Source organism: Sarcophilus harrisii, chromosome 2 (assembly GCF_902635505.1).
Source record: "Sarcophilus harrisii chromosome 2, mSarHar1.11, whole genome shotgun sequence".
Lineage (NCBI taxonomy): Eukaryota > Metazoa > Chordata > Mammalia > Dasyuromorphia > Dasyuridae > Sarcophilus > Sarcophilus harrisii.
In genome coordinates this window covers 121,528,428-121,548,345 of record NC_045427.1, presented here as the reverse complement: position 1 = coordinate 121,548,345, position 19,918 = coordinate 121,528,428, and the positions used below count along the sequence as shown (strand labels likewise).

Sequence of the window (19,918 nt, the reverse complement as noted above, 5' to 3'; positions counted from 1 at the left end):
ACCCAGATGCTACCAATGGTCACTATCTAAAGTCCCTCTAGATCTCTGAATGCTGAAAAGATATGACTTCACACCACCTGTTTGATAAGGAGGGAATCAATCAGTGATTATAATTCTTCAACTAAGATGGAAGATCATCAGGTTTTACAACATTCCCAACCACAGGCCTCAAAGGATCATAAGTTTTATCATTTGCTCTGCTGGTATATTCTCTAACATACCAGCATTGACATCTGCTATATACTATTCAACCCTAAGGACTTTTTGGCTTTGCCTTCCAACCTGTTCTAGGAATCTAAAGACCACAGGGATTTCCCATGTAACTTGCTAATGAACTCTCCTTTTTTTTGTATTATTACCCCCAAATAAAATGTAAGCCTTTGTAGGAAAAGAAAAAAAAAACGACTCTATAATTGTAGCACTGATACTTAGCATAGTACTTATCACAGGACAAGCACTTTAAAAATGATTTTCAATTTCATTTCATCCGACTCCATTTTAATGATATGAGTTAACAGTTAAAGAGTAAAGTTAAAGAAGAGTTTCGACTTCTAAAATTGCAAATCACAATAATTCAACTTTTTTTAAAATTTACAAAATTTGTTAATTCACACACACACACACACACACACACACACACACACACACACACAAACACATACACTCCAAAACACCAATCTTCCATTGACTATCTAATACAAAAGGATCCTTATTCTGGTTGCTTTATTATCAACCCAGCCATTAATAAAAACTTTCCTTTGTTTTTCTTTCTTTTGTTTTATATTTTTTGGGGGGAGACTTAGTCATCATATCTTGCACAGTAGATCTATCTAATTAACTCAAAGAAGAGATTAATAAAATTGAAATTAAGAAAACTATTAGAATAATTAGTAAAACTAAGAGTTGGTTTTATGAAAAAACTAACAAAATAAATAAACCTTTGTCTAATTTGATTAGAAAAAGCAAAGGAAAAAAAAAACAAATTCCCTGCATCAAAAATTAAAGAGATGAACTTTCCATCAATGAATTAGAAATTAAAGCAATAATTAGATGCTATTTTGACAGCAAGTCTGACAATGAAGTTGAAATGGATGAATCTTTACAAAAATATGAATTGCTCAGATTAACAGAAGAAGAAATAAATTACTTAAATAGTTATATTTTAGAAAAAGAAATTGAACAAGCCATCAATGAACTTCCTAAGAAAAATCTCGAGGGCCAGATGAATTTACATGTAAATTCTACCAAATATTTAAATAACAATTAATTCCAATGCTATGTAAACTATTTGGGAAAATAGGTAAAGAAAGAGTCCTGACATCTTATTTCTATGAGACAAATATTGTGCTGATACCTAAACCAAGAAGAACCAAAACAGAGAAAGAAAATTACAGACCTATCTCTCTATTGAAAATCAATACAAGTATTTTAAATAAAATATTAGCAAAGAGATTTATTATCAGAAGACTTATTATCAGGATAATACACTATGAGCGACTGGGATTTATACAGGAATGCAGGGCTGATTCAATATTAGGATTAAATATTAACATACTCAACCACATAAATAACAAAGGCAAAAGAAATCATTTGATAATATCAATAAATGCAGAAAAGACTTTTGACAAAACACAATACCTAGCCCTATTAAAAACACTAGAGAACATAGGGATAAAGGGATTTTTTCTAAAAATAATAAGCAGCATCTAACACTATCAGAAAACATTATTTGTAATGGAGAGAAGATGGACACATTCCCAATAAGACCAATTGTGAAACTAGGATGCCCATTATCACCACTATTACTCAATAGTGTACTAGAAATGTTGACTTTAGCAATAAAAAAAAGAAACAAAAAAAGAAATTAAAGGAATTAGAATAGACAACAAGGAGATAAAACTGTTACTCTTTGCAAATGATAGGATAGAGAATTCTAAAAAAATCATCCAAAAACCTACTTGAAATATATCTTGCACAGGTTGGAGGTTTAGCTGCCACATAGAGACTTGATTCCATTGCCAATCAACATGGAAGTTTTCACCTGTTCATTTGCCAACATAAATTGGTTTGTACCTCTTTAAGACTAAGGTCACTAGGTCACTAAAATTCATCATATTTGTGCCACAGCTAGTATAAACACTTGACTGGCTTTATCCAACTACAATTCTGAATTCCTATACTCAAGTATTCCACCAGCCTCGGTCTCCTTGATAGAAGGGATTACATTTATGTGCCAATTTGCTCAACCTCAAAAATAATTTCCTAAGTGTGTATTATATGTACTTACTCTGCTAATTGCTGGAGATAAACAAAGATTTTTTTTTTAAAGTTTCTGCTTTCAAAGAGCTCATTCTACCAAGAAAGGCGACATTTAAATAACTAGGTATATGTAAAATGGACAGATAGGTAATGCAGAAGATGAAGTGCTGGGTCTGATGTCAGGAATACTTCTTTCAAAGTTCAAACCTGGTCTCAAACACTTATTAGCTAGGTGAATCTGGGCAAGTCACTTAATCTTATTTGCCTCATTTTCCTTATGAGCTGGAGAAGGAAATGACAAATCCCTCCATTATTTCTGCCAAGCAAACTCCAAATTGGTCAGTAAAAGTCAGACATGATTAAAATAACTTAACAATAAATAAATTATATATATATATATAATATATATATATATATATATATATATATATATATATATATATATAGAGAGAGAGAGAGAGAGAGAGAGAGAGAGAGAGAGAGAGAGAGAGAAAGAGAGAGAATGAAAGATAAGGCTTTGAGGTTGGGCTATAGACTGAAGCCCTTTTATAAGATGTGTGATTGGAGCTGAATTTTGAAGAAATTTAAGAGTTGTCAAAGAGAGGATGAAGAATGCATACCCTTTGATCCAGCAGTGTTACTACTGGGCTTATATCCCAAAGAGATTTTAAAGAAGGGAAAGGGACCTGTATGTGCAATATGAATACTATGGAATATTATTGTTCTGTAAGAAATGACCAACAGGATGATTTAAGAAAAGCTTGGAGAGACTAACATGACCTGATGCTGAGAGAAATGAGCAAGACCAAGAGATAATTATGTACTTCAACAACAATACTGTATGATGATCAATTCTGATGGATGTGGCCATCTTCAGCAATGAGATGAACTAAACCAGTTCCAATGGAGCAGGGATGAATTGAACCAGCTACACCCAGCGAAAGAACTCTGGGGGATGACTAAGAACCATTACATATAATTTCCAATCCCTCTATTTTTGTCCACCTGCATTTTTTATTTCCTTCACAGGCTAATTGTACACTATTTCAGAGTCCAATTCTTTTTGTACAGCAAAATAACTGTTTGGACATATATACTTATTTTGTATTTAACTTATACTTAAACATATTTAGCATGTATTGGCCAACCTGCCATTTGGGGGAGGAGGTGGGAGAAAGAAGGGGAAAAATTGGAACAAAAGTTTTGGCAATTGTCAATGCTGTAAAATTACCCATGCATATAACTTGTAAATAAAAAGCTATAATAAAAAAAAGATAGAGGATGAAGAGTATGTCTGTCATGGAGCATAGTCACTGGAAATGCATGGAAAGGAAATAGAGATTAAAAGTCATTAGGAGGAATAGCCAATAAGTTAGTTTTGCTGGATTGTTGAGTATATGACATGTAAGAAGACTGAAAATGCAGGAAGGGGGACAAATTATGAAATATCAGAGGATTTTATACATACCTGAGATAATATAGAGCAATTGGAATTTATTGAGTTAGTTGGGGGGAAGGAAGAGGTGATAACTGTGCTTTAGGAAAAATCATTTAGCAGCTGAGTGAAGGATGAATTATAATAAGGAAAGACTTGAGGCAGGGAGACTAATTATAAGACTGTTTCAATAATCCAATAGACTAAATTATAAGGCTATTCAATAGTTCAAAAGAAAGGGGATAAGACCCTGAATTAGATTTGTAGCTGTATGAGTAGGAGAAAGGGAAACATATATAAGAAATGTTCTGAGATTTTATGAGTAATACTCATTCTTATGGCATGACTGTCCCACTTGCTTTCTATACATATAAGTTTTTGATAATGTCTATTAAGCCACTTCCTGAATATCAAGTCATCTTTGCTTACATATGGCAGCTTGCATACACCCACCAACACATCTTTACATTTAAGTTGCTTTTATTTATAATTTTACTTTGTCTGAGAGTGTGGTCTTCCATGATTCATAGCCATAAAACCATATTCTCACAGAGCGAATATTGATATTAATTTTTTTTCCTCCCAACAGTTGGCAATCTGGGATCATTGAAAGCACTGTTCTATTTCCCAAATACAATCGTGCTCAATTTCTTCTTCCTACTCGCTTCCAGAATCACATGCCATCAGGTATTTTTGTTGCTGGCTGATGAAGGTAGGGAAGGAATTTCACTAACTAAAATGAGACTTGAACTGTATTTTCTTTCTCCCTTTCCTCTAGTTTTTAGCATAATTTCACGGGTTATTTTAGGGCTGTCTGAAGCATGCAGCATATTTAAATTCCATAAAGTGAGATTCTTTCATGCTTCTACTCAGGATTTATCACATTTCAGTAGGTTTTTACAAAATTGTTTTCCTTCCACATGCTATGTTATAGGTAGGGAATGTGTGACTGTTCCTTGGTTTCCCCCATAATGGTTGAGCAGAAAAAGACAAGTGTCCTTAGAGAGTAGAACTACCTAAGGGTTAATGGAACAGGCTCAATATTTTGCAGGCAGCTGGAGAAGCATGCAAGAGAGAATGTGAGGAAGGAAAGCTTGGGCAAAGTGGCCAAATGTTCACACACAGAAATAAACAACCACGAATAATTGAATATTTCAACTCTTGACAACCGTCCAGCAGCAGAAGTAACAGATGCAGCAGTGTGCTTGTCTAACTTCGGCTTGATTGAACCAAACTGACTTGTGAGGTCCTGTGGGAGTAATTCCCCACAGAGTAGTTTGTGCCAACTTTGTGAGGGTTTAGACCAATTCAACTTTTTTTTTTTAATTTTTACCTTAAAACAGACACATAACCCACTCACATTTTTTGCAGCATTGTCTCCAGCATTGTATTTCTCAGCCCTTGGCAGTTGGCCGATGAGTCAACATTTCCCTGATGCAATGTGTAACTGTGATGGTGTAATGAAAATTCAAGGTGATAGAATACTTTGGCCTTTAGGGTAAAACCTGTAGTGGCTGATGGTCACTCAGGTGGTGATTGGTGCATGACTGCATAATAAATTGCTATCACTTTACTATGAGAGCAACAGTAATTTACACTGAGATTATTTAAGGAAACAACCATTATTTTTCAGAAGGAAAAAAATAAACTAAGATGAATAGATGGAATTTGTAAAGAGTTAAATACAGTCTCAATTTAAAGAAAAATTTCTTACCAATTACAGCCAATTAGAGTTAAATGCAGATTCTCTTGGGAGGTAATAATTTTTCTTTAATTGAAGTTCTTTGAGGGAAAGTGGAATGACTTCTTTTGGGATGTTGTAGAGAGAATTCTTTAAAACACAATTGAGCTAAGATGGTCTTTGAAGTTTATCTCAACCTTGAAATGCTATGATTCTGCAACTATCCACTGGAATTGTGTTTGACATTCTCATTTTGCTTTAAGTGTGATGATGATGATGATGATGGTGGTGGTGGTAACTAGCACTTCTGTATTGTTTGGATTTGGAAAGCTATTTACACATATTGTCATTTTATTCTCATAACAATTCTCGGAAGTATATCCTTATTTTACAAATGGTCAAACTGAGGCAAACAGAGGTTAAGCCACTTAGTACATTTCTGAGGTTAGATTTGAATGCAAATCTTCCAGACTTCAGGTCTAACACTTTATACACTATACCAACCAGCTGTTTGATCAAGAAAAGTAGAGGATTTCTTAACTTGATAATTAAAAGGAAATGATCTAAAAAGGAAATCAAGAGATTAGGGTTCCAGGTCTAATTTTGCTCTAATTAGCTGTGTGAACATAGGTAAGGCATTTAACTCTCATTTTTTTAAAATTAGTTTTGTTATCTTTAAAATATAGTCATTATTGAAGCATCAATGAAGCTTCTATTATTCCAGAGAGAGCTATGATAGCTAAACATGACTGGCCTTTTGGAGAATGAACTTTTTTCATGCAATATTATGGCTAAGAAAAAGCACTCATATTTTTCTAGAGAAGTCTTTTAGAAAAGGGCTATATAAGATATCCCAAAAGTCTTAGTTAAATTTTAAGCTATTAAAGTTCAATACTCTATTGAGGCTTTTAAGATACCCTATATAGAGGCACAGGATTGCAGATGAAAATACCATACTTTTAGACAACCTACGTTCAAATCCTTCCTTTGCACAAAATCTGTTAACTGTGTCAACCTGACCAAACAATTTCATTTCTCTGGCCCTCTTTTGCCTCATATGTAAAATTAACCAATTAAAGGACCTCTAAGGTCCCTTCCTCCTCTAAATCTTATTATCCTTGTCTTACAAAGTCATAATTAAGCATCATTGTATTTATTGGTTTGAACAGATCCAAAGAACTCGGACGAGCCTTTTGAATACTAGATGGACCACAAAGAAATAGAATGGATTTTCCAAGACAGTAAATAAACATCATTACTAAATCTTAATATCAGAAAATATTGAACCAAAAATTATTGAAAAAATTACTTAATGATTATTTAATTGAACTCCTTTTTGGTAGAAATGAAAAAAATTAAAAGTAAGGGTTATACACCTTAATCACAAAAGTAATAAAGAACAAAATCAAGGTCATTTTTTTTCATCTCCATCAGGTTAAAGCTAGGCAAATTGATGCCCAAAGAGGTTAATAATCTTCTTAATTTTAGATAATGAAACTTTATTTTGATAAGTACTGAAAAACTTAAAAAAAAAAGACTACAAAGAAGAATCATCACATATATAACACGTGGCCAACACAATTTATTAGGTGTTTGCAACCACCATTTACTACCTCCAACTCCTCTCTCCTGCCACAATACCTTGCTTTGATATCTGGGTCCCCTCACCCTATATCATATAGTGAGAGTGAAATTTATATTTTAAGAGGAAGATTTCACTTCTTAAGAAATGTAAATGTCTTTTCAAACAGCAACTCATTTCTCCTCATAATCCCTATACTATTGACATATGCTAGGAACAGGCTCCATGAGTTCTCAAATAAATCCCACTTGCCCTATATTTTTATGCCACTTTCACAAAAAGTCATTTGAATAAAACTGCAATAACTGACACTGTCCTCAGTGTCTTGATTACTTACTAGAAAGCTTCTGTGCATTTTATTGTGACTTCCTCTAGAGAGAAACCACTTACAGGGAGAAATGAGGGGTTTTCTTTTGTTTTATTTTTAAAGAAGAGAAAATGCTCCATGTCATCACAAGCAGGAAAGCAGGGTAATTTTTCTGTGAGACATAAAGACATTAGCTGCTGTTACAAACCTTGAGGTAGACACCAATATCTCCATTCCAAACTGACGTTGCCTATGGACATACTATATAAAGCATAAAATCCAAGATTCTGGGCCAGTGCATGAAAGATTGTCCTTCTATTGTAAATCATTTGGGTTGTCAGGAGGGAGAACAAGAAAGCCAGGTAAGTATTGCATGGAAGAACAGGATGACTCTGGTGATTCTTACCACTAGGCAGCTTTTCCTTGATGTTTTGCTTTAAAGTTCTCCCATCTTAAGATTGGCTCTAGGAAGAGTTTTAGGCAGTGGGCTGTACCATAAACTGTGCAAGAGATTAAGTACAGAATAAACCTGAGAATCGAACAGTGATGATCTTGTGTCAGGTCAGCAATGTGCTTTATAATACTATCTGAACTTTCTCTTATTCTCTTAAATGGGCCAGGGTCAGAAATCATAGGATCTTGAAAGAAAAATCATGAAGAAATTAGGAGCCATCTGGGAACACTTACTTTTTATTCTTATTTCTGCCTATTTCCATTTCTGTTTTCTTTTAGACCAAACTAGTACATATTTAAAACCAGTTTCTATGTTTTAAGATTTACAGAGTAGATTTAACAATAGGACACAAAGATTCTTTAATGCCTTCTTATTTTTGTGGATTTTCATGGATATTACAGGAAATTTAAAAAACAAACAAACACAAGATTGTTTTTACTTTTATATAAATGACTCCTGTTACTTTTGGGTGCCATAAACAGCAGTCCATTCTGACATCTTTTTCTCTTGCATGAACAATCTTTATCAAGCACTGCTGTGACACCCATTTGTTCACAATCCAAACAGAATCTCTTAGCCAAACAGACTTGCTGAATACACTCCAGAGGAAATTATGGAACAGTTAAGAAAGGATTTAAAAGAAATAAGTGAATCTAACAAAGAAGCAAGCAAGTCAATCTGTGTCTCATTGTTAGGTCCCTGAAAAAAGGCATGTAGAATATCCCTGCTTTTACTCTTGAAATCTGTTAAAATATTTCATGATTTCAAGGATCTTCAAATGATGCTTCTGATGTAGACCACTCTCCCCACCAATTCAGATCACAGCCTATCCAAGAACTGGTAACAAACAGGTGTTTAAGAATCACAACAGCTGTTACAGTTTTTGGAAATCTTTCAGCTTTTTATGACCTACAGAACTTGTTCCCATTTAGAGGAAAACTACAGAATCTAGGGCTACTTCTAATTCTCTATGAGACATCAGAAAATTATGGTAGTCAAAAAAATCACACACATAAAAAAAAAAGATTTGTAAATACATCAAATTAGGGAATTCTTAATGTGAGAACTTCTTCTATCAATACAGAATAAAGCCATCTCTAATTTGATAGACAATTCCTAGGAAGTTGCATGAGAAATTTAGAAGATGAATGAATTCTTCTTGGCCACAAGCTCAGTACATAGATAATCATAATATTTCACATAGAATTTGAGGGGACTCAAAAGCCATCTTGTCCAACCCATACATGAAAAGAATTGATTCTCTTAAAAAAATCTATATCTATTCCTCTTGGAAGTGGTGGGGAGGGAGAAACAAAAAGGCAAATGACAAATCTACTCACAGGCTATACGAACTGATGCCTTCCGGCTCTTAGAAGTACCTAGATGACTCCATGCAACACACTGGCACCAATAGTCTTCAGGTCCATGAAAATCCTCCACTTGCTGCCTGGTGACATTGATGAACACTTCTCGAACCTTCAGACCTGTGGAGAAAGATAGCGGGAATCATCTGATATGGATATCTTACTCCAGCAGAAAGTTAAGGTGAGCCAACCCATTTCTTTTTTTAATTAAACAATTCTGTTTTTAATCAAAGCAAAGATTTAATTACTTTGACAATAATATATTACTGCTAATTAAATTCTTAAAGCTGAATAGGCCAGAACACACACATACACACACACACACACACACACACACACACACACACACACACAAAGAATTATCAAACAATGAGGGCTTTGTTGAAGTTTCAAAGGTGTCTCAGAAACTTGACTTTGGAGACACTTTTATACATGTATTCCCCAACTGTTGTAACAAACTTAATATTCAAGTTAATCTCCATGTAATAGATATAGAATTAGTCCCCAAGCAGCCATTATAAAATTTTAGTCCCAAGAGTTCATAGGATCAAAACTTTAGAATAAGAATGGATAATAATATTTATCCCAAAATTTTAAATATTGAGTAACTAAAGGTTAATTATTTTTTAACGGATCAAACGTATTCAGTGTTAGAACTAAAATTTACATCCAAATTCACTGACTCCAAACAAATCCAGTGTTAGATCAACCCAGAAGAAACATATACGATGGTCCTGCAACATGTGATCTCTGAAGAGACCTTGGTTCTGAAGGCAGTGTAATCTAATGACAAAAACACAGAACTTGTAGTTAAAAGATATGAGATCATGTTCCAATTCTGACACTTAAAAGTTATATGACTTTGAACAAGTTCTTTTATCTCTCCTAGCTTCAGTTTTCTAATCTGTAGAATAAAGACAATAGTCTTAAATCTAACCTATTTAACATGGCTACTGTGGAAAGAAAAAAGTGTTTTTAAGTTTTGAATCACTATATAAATCTGAGCTATTATTAATTATTTAAACAACTAACTCATTATATAGATAGATAGATAGATATACACACATACCTAACTATGTATATATGCATATAAGAATATTTTATATTTACACATATGCCAAATTAAATTTTTATATAGTTGTAGACTATATAAATAAAATATAGATTTAACAAGCATTTCTTAAGTAATTCCTATATGCCAGACACTATTATACCCCAAAGTTTTTCTGTTATAATAGAGGAAGCAAGTCTAACACATATAAAAGAACTGGGGATCAAGTATGTGTTAATTGTGTAGCACTTCCTCAAAAAAACATTCCTGAGATGCCAAATAAATAAATCTTGTAAGCTAGATTATTCTAGAAAGACTTCTTGGATAAGTGAGAACTTAAATTGAATGGTGGGGATGATTTGAATAGATAGATGGACAAACGTATACATGTATATAGTATATACATGTATACATATACATGTATACATACACGCATATATATGTACATTATTATTATATTATATATTATATATATATACATATACACACATATCTGTGTGTGTGTGTGTATGTGTGCATTTGTGTGCTTTTACATGTGAAGGGAAAGTGACAATGAGACAAGAGAATCTTTGCATAAGTATCTTCGGTTAACATCGTATTATTCTATATAAGTACATTCTCTATATATTAGACCAAATATTAGACCCTTAATAGACAAGTGGACAAAAAATATAGATGAACAGTTTATAAAAGAAGATATGCAAGAAATTGGCTTATATAAGGTTCCTCCAAACACAACATCCCATTTTCCAAACTCTTTTTTCCCCCACTGGTTGTTCTCCTGGAACACATTCCCTTCTCATTTCTCCATCCTAGCTTCCTTAATTTCCTTCAAGTCTTACCTAAAATTTCATCTTTTGCCTTTTCCAGTCCTTGTTCTCAATGCCCTCCCTTTGAAACAAACTCCAGTTTATCTTTATGTTCAGTTCTGTACATTACTTGCATTTCTTTCAGTTCTGATTACGTCAGGAAAGACATACAGAAGAGACAATCCAAATAGGAAAAAAAAATCTTTAAGATCTTGTCATATGAGGATGTATTGATGGGAATGTGAATGTTTAGCCTGAAGAAGAAAAGTATTTTCAAATGGTATTTGAGCCCAAGGATTGAGGGGAGAGTGAAGATTAAAAATTATTCTCTATTACCCAAAAAGAATTAGTACCAATGGGCAGACAATTCAAAGAGACAGATTTAGACCTTAAGTTAGGAAGAAGAGTCTAATAATTATAGCTATTCTAAAAGTGGATTATTGACTGCTTCAGCAGGTTATGGTTCCTCTTATTAAATGGGTTATGGGTCTTCAAGTAAAATACAGATAACGAGTTATAAAGTATGCTATAGAAAAGATTCAGGTACAGATTAGGGGAGGAAAATAGCCTTGAGGTCCTTGCTGATGCCGAGACTCTGATCAAACATTAAATAACACATATTGAATCCAAAAGCATGTTCATTTGTACTTTATAGACTGAACCTTGCCATATATAGAGTCAAGACCATCTGGGATTCCAGGGTCTTTATTGAGTCTGCAGGCAAAATTGGCAATACATTTTAAGGTAATGTTGAAACTAGATCAGAAAATATGAGATTTGACCTGGGTCTTGAAGGGAGATTAGTATTTTAATAACTAGAAATCATGGTAGATAATTCCAGGCAAAGGGAATTGTTTGAAGAAAAACACAGCCCTTTGGAAAGCTTAGGGTATGTAAGGGGAATGGCAAGTGGTCCAGTGTGGTTGGAACACAGAATACATATGGAAGAAAGTTGAAATAAGGTTTAAGAAAGTTGTTAGGTTGCCAAAACCGGTTGTTTACTTTGTCCCATAATTTACTCTAGAAAAAGAGACCAGGAATGAAAAAATGATGGGAAAACCATGCAAAAATTTAAAACACACACCACAAAAAAACTGTCTTGGCTCATCTTCTTGCAAAGAATGGGAATTGGGGAATTCAGTAGGGAAAACTCCATCCCAGAAGTATTTCCACTTATATTGAGCTGTCGAGTTTCCCTGAGTATTGAAGACTCAACTAGAAGCAGCAAGAAAGCACCTATCTGTAGTTACCTGTAGTTGGAATAGGGTCAGAAAGGTTATTCCTTTGATATGAGAGACTTTAGTGGCAACAAAATAAGCCTTTTCTCAGAAAAAAAAATCTTTGTTGCATCCCAAGAAAAATGAAATGGAAGTATAAACAAAGTTAGTTGTTGGCATTCCAAATAAATTATAAGTTCCAAAAGTAAATGTGTAAAGCTATGCAACTTGACAGTGCAGAAAATGAAAAGAGAAAGAATTAATAGAGAGGACTGCAAATAAGATTCACGATATCCTTGCAATTGATCCATTATAAATCTCTAAGCATTGAAACTGTGAAGCAGAAGAAGAAGACGATATGATCCCTAACCTCTAGGAACTATAATCTGGTTTAAGGAAATATAACGTGCATATGAAGCAATAAAATATAGGGTGTCACATGAGAAAAAAAATTCTATGGTACTGATAAATGCATTTGCTCAGAAGAAAAAAAAACACATCATTATAGAAAAAATACAACATAGAACTGAGAACTTATATTCTAATAAGGAGACAAGATGTATTCATATAAGAATATATATAGTATATACAAAATGCATAGCAGACAGTTCTAGGAACAAGAGCACTAGCAGTCAGGAGAATTTGAAAAAGGCTTATTTAGAAGTCTAAGTGCTTAAGGAAACTAGAGAATCCAAGAGGCAAATGGGAAAGCTAAAACCCCCAGATCTTTTTCATGTGAATTCTAATCTAGTAGAAAGTCCCCATCTCTGTACATGATTGCTGATTCTTTTTCAACTTAGGTAAAGGATTTATAATAATTCCATTTAAATTTAATTTTGTTTTTGTTGAACCATTGCTCTTGTCTGTCAAAATCTTTTTGAATCAAAATCATCATTATTATCATCATAACCATCCCCATCAATAACACTAGCTGTAATTTATTTAGAGTCTACCATGTACCAGCACTGTGCTTAGTGTTTTTCAAATATCTGTTTTTAATACTCCAAAAAGTCCAAATAAGGAAGACAGATATCATTATTATACACATTTTACAAGTGAGGAAATTGAGGCAGAGGTTAAATTGCCTAAGGTCATAAAGTAATAATATTAATAACATTTTCTATTTCTAGAGTGTCTACTATACACCCAACACCGTGCCAAGCTTTTTAGCAATATTTCATTTGATCCTCATAGCAAAACTGAGAGGCAGATGCTATTATTATTATCATTTTGCATTTGAGCAAGTCGATGCAGAAGTGACATGATTTATTCGTGGTCACATAATTAGTCTCTGAAATAGGATTTGAACTCAGATTTTCCTGACAATAATTGTAGCAATTCTATCCACTGTGTCAAATAGCTGCCTTCTGTCATATATTATATTAGCTATACTCCTCAGATACCAAGTATTTATATAATTTCAACATGCCTTCTATGTCTTAATTTAAATCATTCTTTTTTAAAAAAGGGCTGATGAGAATGAAGCAAAGGGCAAATATTAGTAACAACGTAACCCTGTTAACTACTCTTGGGGTATAATTAATGAAGTAGTTCAGGATCTACCTAATTAAACTATCATAAAGCTTCCCTTCCTAGAAAGCTTGTGCATGAGGATATTGTGAAACTTTGTATCTTATTCTTTGTGGAAATCTCAAGGCTCTGTCTTTACAGTTTTACTGATCTATTAGTCTAACCCTTTCAGAACAGTAAATGAGATGAGACCAGTTTGACTTGTTCTTGATGAACCCATGCTGGCAAGTAGGAATCAGCAATGCCCTTTCTAACCATGACTTTAATAATGCATTTTGGAATGTTACAAGGAATCAAAGTCAAGCTCACTGTCCTAGAGTTTAAAGAAACTTAACCTTTTTGAAAATTGGGTTACCATTTGTTTCTCTACACATGAGCAACATCTCTTTTATTCTTAACCTCCCCTTGTCCCCAGGAGATCATTCATCACATCAAACACATCACAACGACAAGTCTCTGGGACCCTGTTATGTATTTCATCCTGCCATGTACACTCATCAACATGTGCTTCCTTGCTATTTCCTTTCTCCTCTGTTACAAAATTTATCCCAGATTCATCATTATAAAATGAAGAGAAAGGTTCTGGTTATGCTCTTTCTAACTTCAGGCCTGGCACTCAACTGTGCCACTTAGTTGCCCCTACTAAGCAGGGGACAAATATTAGGATATAAGGTGGGGAATCTTAGACTGCCTCTTAGAGAATGAGTGAACAAATTATAATATATGAACATAATGAGATAGTATTAACAGGCATGATTTCAGAGAATTGAGTAGTGTGAATTAATGTAGAAGAAAGTAAGCAGAACAGCATAATGATTTATACAAGGATTGCAAGATTAAAATGAAAAAAAATGTTGAAAAACTTAAGAATTCTGATCTTGGTGAGGCAGAGCCAAAAGAAACTTGCCTAGTCTCTCCCCAAACCTGCTCCAAATTTTATTAAATAATGATTCTAAACAAATTTTAGAGCATTAGAACACCCCAAAAATGGAATAGAACATTTTCCATCTGAAGGCAATTTATAAACTTTGTGATATTTGCAATATTTCCTCCTTGACCTGAAAGTTCTGGAACTTGGCTATAATATTCCTGGAAGATGTCATTTGTGCAGAATGATTTGTGACATCAGGGTGGGAATCCAACATACAGTTCCAGTGCTCCAGTACACCCCAGGACCCAGCCCCAATCCTGGCCCTGAGCAGCATGACTGGTGGCTTAGTGCAGGGACGCCAAGGAGGACTTGGAAGGTCAGCAGAGAGAGTCTGTGGCAATCAGGGGGGAGTCTGGTGTGTAGTCTCAGCTCAACTCCAATCAGCAGAGCCCCAGACCTGACTAGTACAATAGATCTCATAGCTACAGTGGGGCAGGGACACACCTAATAGCTCCAGGACAGAAATGAGTGATTCCTAGAAGGATTTCTGAAAACAACTGCATAAAACCACTGAAGCTTGGGACAGTGCACCCTCTACCCTGAAAACAGAGCTGTACTTTAACAAAGAGTTTAAAGCTGAGTAACAGACTAGGAAAATGAGCAAAAAGCAAAAGAAAATTTCTTATCCATTGAAAGTTATTAAGGTGACAAGAAAGATTAAAACACACACTTAGAAAGAAGATGAAAACAAAGTCAAAGCTACTATATCCAAAGCTTACAAGAAAAAAAAGGACTGGGCTCGGGCTGTAGAAGAGCTCACAAGGGATTTTGAAAATCAAGTAAGAGAAATAGAGGGAAAAATAGGGAAAGAATTGGGAGAGGTACAAAAAAATTGCAGAGAACTAATGAAAGGAAGAATGCCTTAAAAACCAAAATTGGCCAATTGGGAAAGGTGTTACAAAAGGTCACTGAGGAAAATAATTCTTTAAAAAATAGAACTGAGCAAATGGAAGCTAATGATGTCAGGAGAAATCAAGATACAATAAAGCAAAACCAAAAAAAAAAAAAAAATAGAAAAAATGTGAAATAGCTCATTGGAAAAATAACTGACCTGAAAAATAGATCCAAGAGAGAAAATTTAAAAATTATTGGTCTAATGGAAAGTCATGATAAAAAAAAAAGAGCCTGAACATCATCTTTCAAGAAATTATTAAGGAAAACTGTCCTGATAACTAGAATCGGAGAGTAAAATGGAAATTGAAAGAATGCACTAGTCATCTCCTAAAAGAGATCAACAAATGAAATCTTCCAGGAATATTATAGCCAAGTTCCAGAACTTTCAGGTCAAGGAGGAAATATTGCAAGTATCCAGAAAGAAACAATTCAAGTAGAATGGAGTCACAATCAGGATAATATAAGATTTACTAGGGCCCTGAGGGCTTAGAATATTATTCTGAAGTGCAATGGAGCTAGAATTGCAACCAAGAACCATCTACAAAATAAAACTGAGAAAAATCTTTCAGAGGAAAAGATGGTCATTCAATAAAACAGGATTTTCAAACAAAGACCAGAGTTGAATGGAAAATTTGATTTTCCAATATAGGTCTCTGGAGAAACATAAGGAAGCAATTAGGAAAGTGATGTCATAAGGGACTTCATAAGATTTATCTGTTTACATTACTACGTGGGAGGATGATTCTTATAACTCACTAGAACTCTGCCATTATTATTGGCAGTTAGAATGAATATATACACAGAGGATCCAGGTGTGAGTTGAATATGATAGGATATTATCTTTTTTAAAAAGTGATAAAATTAAGAAGTGAGAGATGGATGTACTGTGAGAAAGGGAAAGAGAGAAGTGAAATGGTGCAAAACATCTGCCATAATAAGAGGCAAGAAAAAGTTTTTACAGTGTAGGGGAAGAGGGAGAGAATAGGATAAATGAGTGAACCTTTCATCAGAATTGGTTCAAATAGAAAATAACATAAATATTCAATAGAGATATAGAAACTATCTTACCTTGCAGGAAAATAGGAGGAGGATGTGATATCAGAAGTGAGGTTTATAAAAAAGAAAAGGGCATTTTGGAGGAGGGAATGGTCCATAGCAAAATATTTTTGAGGAGAGACAGAGTGAAAAGAGAGAAAGAATAAATAGGGAGAAAGCAATTCAAAATAGTGTTGTTCCATAGTTCCCTTTTATTGTCCTGCTTCAGTTTCCTTAATTGTTCTGCCTCAGTTTCCCTAAATTGTCCTGCCTTGGTTTCCCTGAATTGTTCTGCCTCAGTTCCTAATTGTTCTGCTCAATCCTGCAACACTACCTCTCCCTCCTAATCATCATGATCCATATAAGGAGAAAGACCTTCTATCTTAGACATCATGACCCCAGACCTTTCCTATTTATAAGAATGTCCAGTGCCTTCCCCCATTCTGTCATTGTTCTTCTTGATCCCAATTTATCAGAATGCCTGGTGCCTCACCCCACCCTGTCAGAACCAGATTGATAGTTCGTTCCCTCTCTCAGTGCTCTGACTCTACCCCTGCCTCAGTCTACCCTCTGGTACCTTGGAGTCACATGCATATATACGTCATTAAGAACTCACATTGGCTGCTGGATGCTTTGGACATCAGTCCTGGGGGCAACATGCCTCCAGTACAATCTTTTCCTCTCAGAAATCCAAATAAAAAATTAAAAATTCTCTAATCTCTATTTTGCCTCAGTTTCTCCAGCATTACAATAGGAATTATAAAAAAACAAAATTGAAACAAGTTTCTCTGATAAAGTCTCATTTCTCAAACAGAGGGAACTAAGTCAAATTTATTAAGAAAAAAAAAAAAAAAAACAAGATCCATAGCCCAATTGATAAGTAACCAAGAGATATGATCTGTGCCCATAGGGCTGTAAATTCATGCATATCCTTTGACCCAACAACACTACTAGGCATGAATACCAAAAAAGATTTTTGGGGAAAAAACAAGATAACAAAAAAAGAAAAATGACCTATATGTAACAAATATATTCATAGTAGCTCTCTTCTCAGCACACACACAAAAAAATTAGGAATTGCGGGGGATGTCCATTAATTGGGGAATGGCTTAATAAACTGTAGTATATACGTGTGAAGAAATATTATTGTTCTCTGGGAAAGGATGAGCAGGATATTCCCAGGGTGGAGAGGATGGGGGGGACACATGGAAAGTCCTTCATGAACAAAGTGAAATGTACTGTATACAAAATAACAGCAATGTTCTTGGGATGACCATCTGTAAATGACTTTGTTATTCTCAGTAGTACAATAATCCAAGACTACACTAAAGGACTTATGATAAAAAATCCTAACCATACCCAGAGAAGGAAGTGGATGTAAACTGTTTGAATTTATTTTCATTAGGGAAGGAGATCTATGTTTTTTTTTTCCTATAACTTGACTTTTATGAAAATGTTTTTCATAATTTCACACGTGGTTTCTTAATTATGGGTGGGGATAAGGAAGAGAATGTAGAACTCACAAATCTTAAAAAAAAGGATGTAAAAATTGTTTTGAAAGTAATTGGGCAAAAATACTAAATAAATAAATTCTAAAAAAATAAAATATTTCATATTCAGTTATCATATCATTATAAGTAGAATAAAGGATAGGTCTCATCTGTGTTTTTGTTAGTAAATGGAAGGTCCTAGTAGGGAAATTTTCTCCATAAATGCAGACCTACAATTGAACAATAATATATTCTTTGGAGCTTCCTGAAGGGACAAAGAAGTAAGCTGAGTAGTCCATGGTCACACAGCATTTATACATCACAGGTAGGATGATAGAATTATTTAAAGTTCAAAAAACCCATAAAGGTTAGTTGTTCAATCACTTCCCTTCCCATTTTGAAGATGAAAAACAAAAACAGAAACCAAAAATAAATAAAAATAAAATAAAATAAACCCCGAAAATACTGAGAGAGGTTGGCCAGTTCCTTCAAATCACACAGGTATTAAGTCATTGTACAAGTATTCTAACCCAGTCCTCTGACTTCAACCCAGGTCTTCCTGACTCTAAGTCAGACTTCTTCACTTTCTCTTATCACATCTATCATCATAATTACCATTAATATTTTTTATTATTATTACTACTGTTGCCATTATTTCTCCCACAGCTGTTTCTGGTTTCTCTCTCCCTCTTAAATTCATGCCAATGGTAAGAGAGTCTATTTCAAGGAATAAAGGTCTAGAAAAATCATATAAAATGATCTCATTAGATGAGTGAAGCACCCAGTTTGAGAGATTGACTTGTGCCACACTACCCCAGCAGGGCTGCAAAAATGTGAATTGTGCTTTTCCTAGGGAGCAGCGGTATTGGTTTGAATTAGGTAGCATGAGAATAAGTGGAAAGGCAGACTATCGATTTGAAAATAGGGAACACATTCATTTTTCGTCATTTTCTTCTCTTCTTACACATTCCCAAGATACTAATTTCTCTTTGGCAGGAAATGAATGAAAGCACAATCTTGAAAAATTTCGGGTTTATGAAGTTTATAAAGCAGGAAGAAATTTCCAAAACTGAATCTCCCAAATTGGCTGCCACTTAATCTCAGGCATCATTAACAGCTGGGCATTTTGCTTTTGGAAGTCATTAAGAAGTCAGCCAATTCTCCAATAAATAGCAGGAAAAAACTCCACTCTAAGGGTCATAACTACCCTCATGTGCTTTCTGGTTCTAATGTAATACTGTGTTCCACTCAGGCAGTTTAACAGATGCTGGGGGACAAAACCCTGAGATTAACTTTAACTTTCAACCAATTATCAGGCACACTTAATGTGGTCCAGTCAAAAGATCTTTCCAGTGGTATCTGAAGTAGTATTTATAATAACATCCATCCTGCCCCCCTTACTATTTTCTGACTTATTTAAGCTTCTCTTTAAAGCACAGCAAATTGTACTGTTATTCCATGCAAAACATCGTGCTGAATCTTAACTTAGCTTGTCTTCATTAATGGGAACTCTTCAGTATTATCAAATTAGCCTTCTATTTGGTAATCTTCTGGATAATCAAGCTGCATAATTTATTATTGGCCAAATGTCTCCATCATATTTAAAAAGAGAATTGGGCTTCATTAGGAGGAAAAAAAACACTTTTTTTTAAAAGGCAGGGTTTTTGTATGTTCAATCAAAAAGAAAAAAAAATAAGTATAGGACACTTTGGTAAAGGTGAAAATAATAATAATTGCTGTAGAAGGCTTTAAAGTATGCAAAGAATTCTTAAATACATTATATCATTTAATCTTTACTATAACCCATGGAATACGAACAACAAAAACAAATTTTTAAAAACCTCATTTATCCCACTGCCAATACTTGTCTACAAGTGTA

General features: G+C 34.2%; 1 protein-coding gene across 1 annotated transcript in view; it reads right to left on the bottom strand.

The window, feature by feature from the left end:
- The window catches only part of UNC5D (unc-5 netrin receptor D), a 385,851-nt gene that overhangs the window by 319,455 nt on the left and 46,478 nt on the right, over positions 1 to 19,918 (bottom strand). Inside the window, exon 4 of the mRNA XM_031949254.1 lies at positions 9,059 to 9,202. Within this exon, the coding sequence (XP_031805114.1) occupies positions 9,059 to 9,202 (144 nt within the window). The remainder of the gene's footprint in view (positions 1 to 9,058; positions 9,203 to 19,918) is intronic.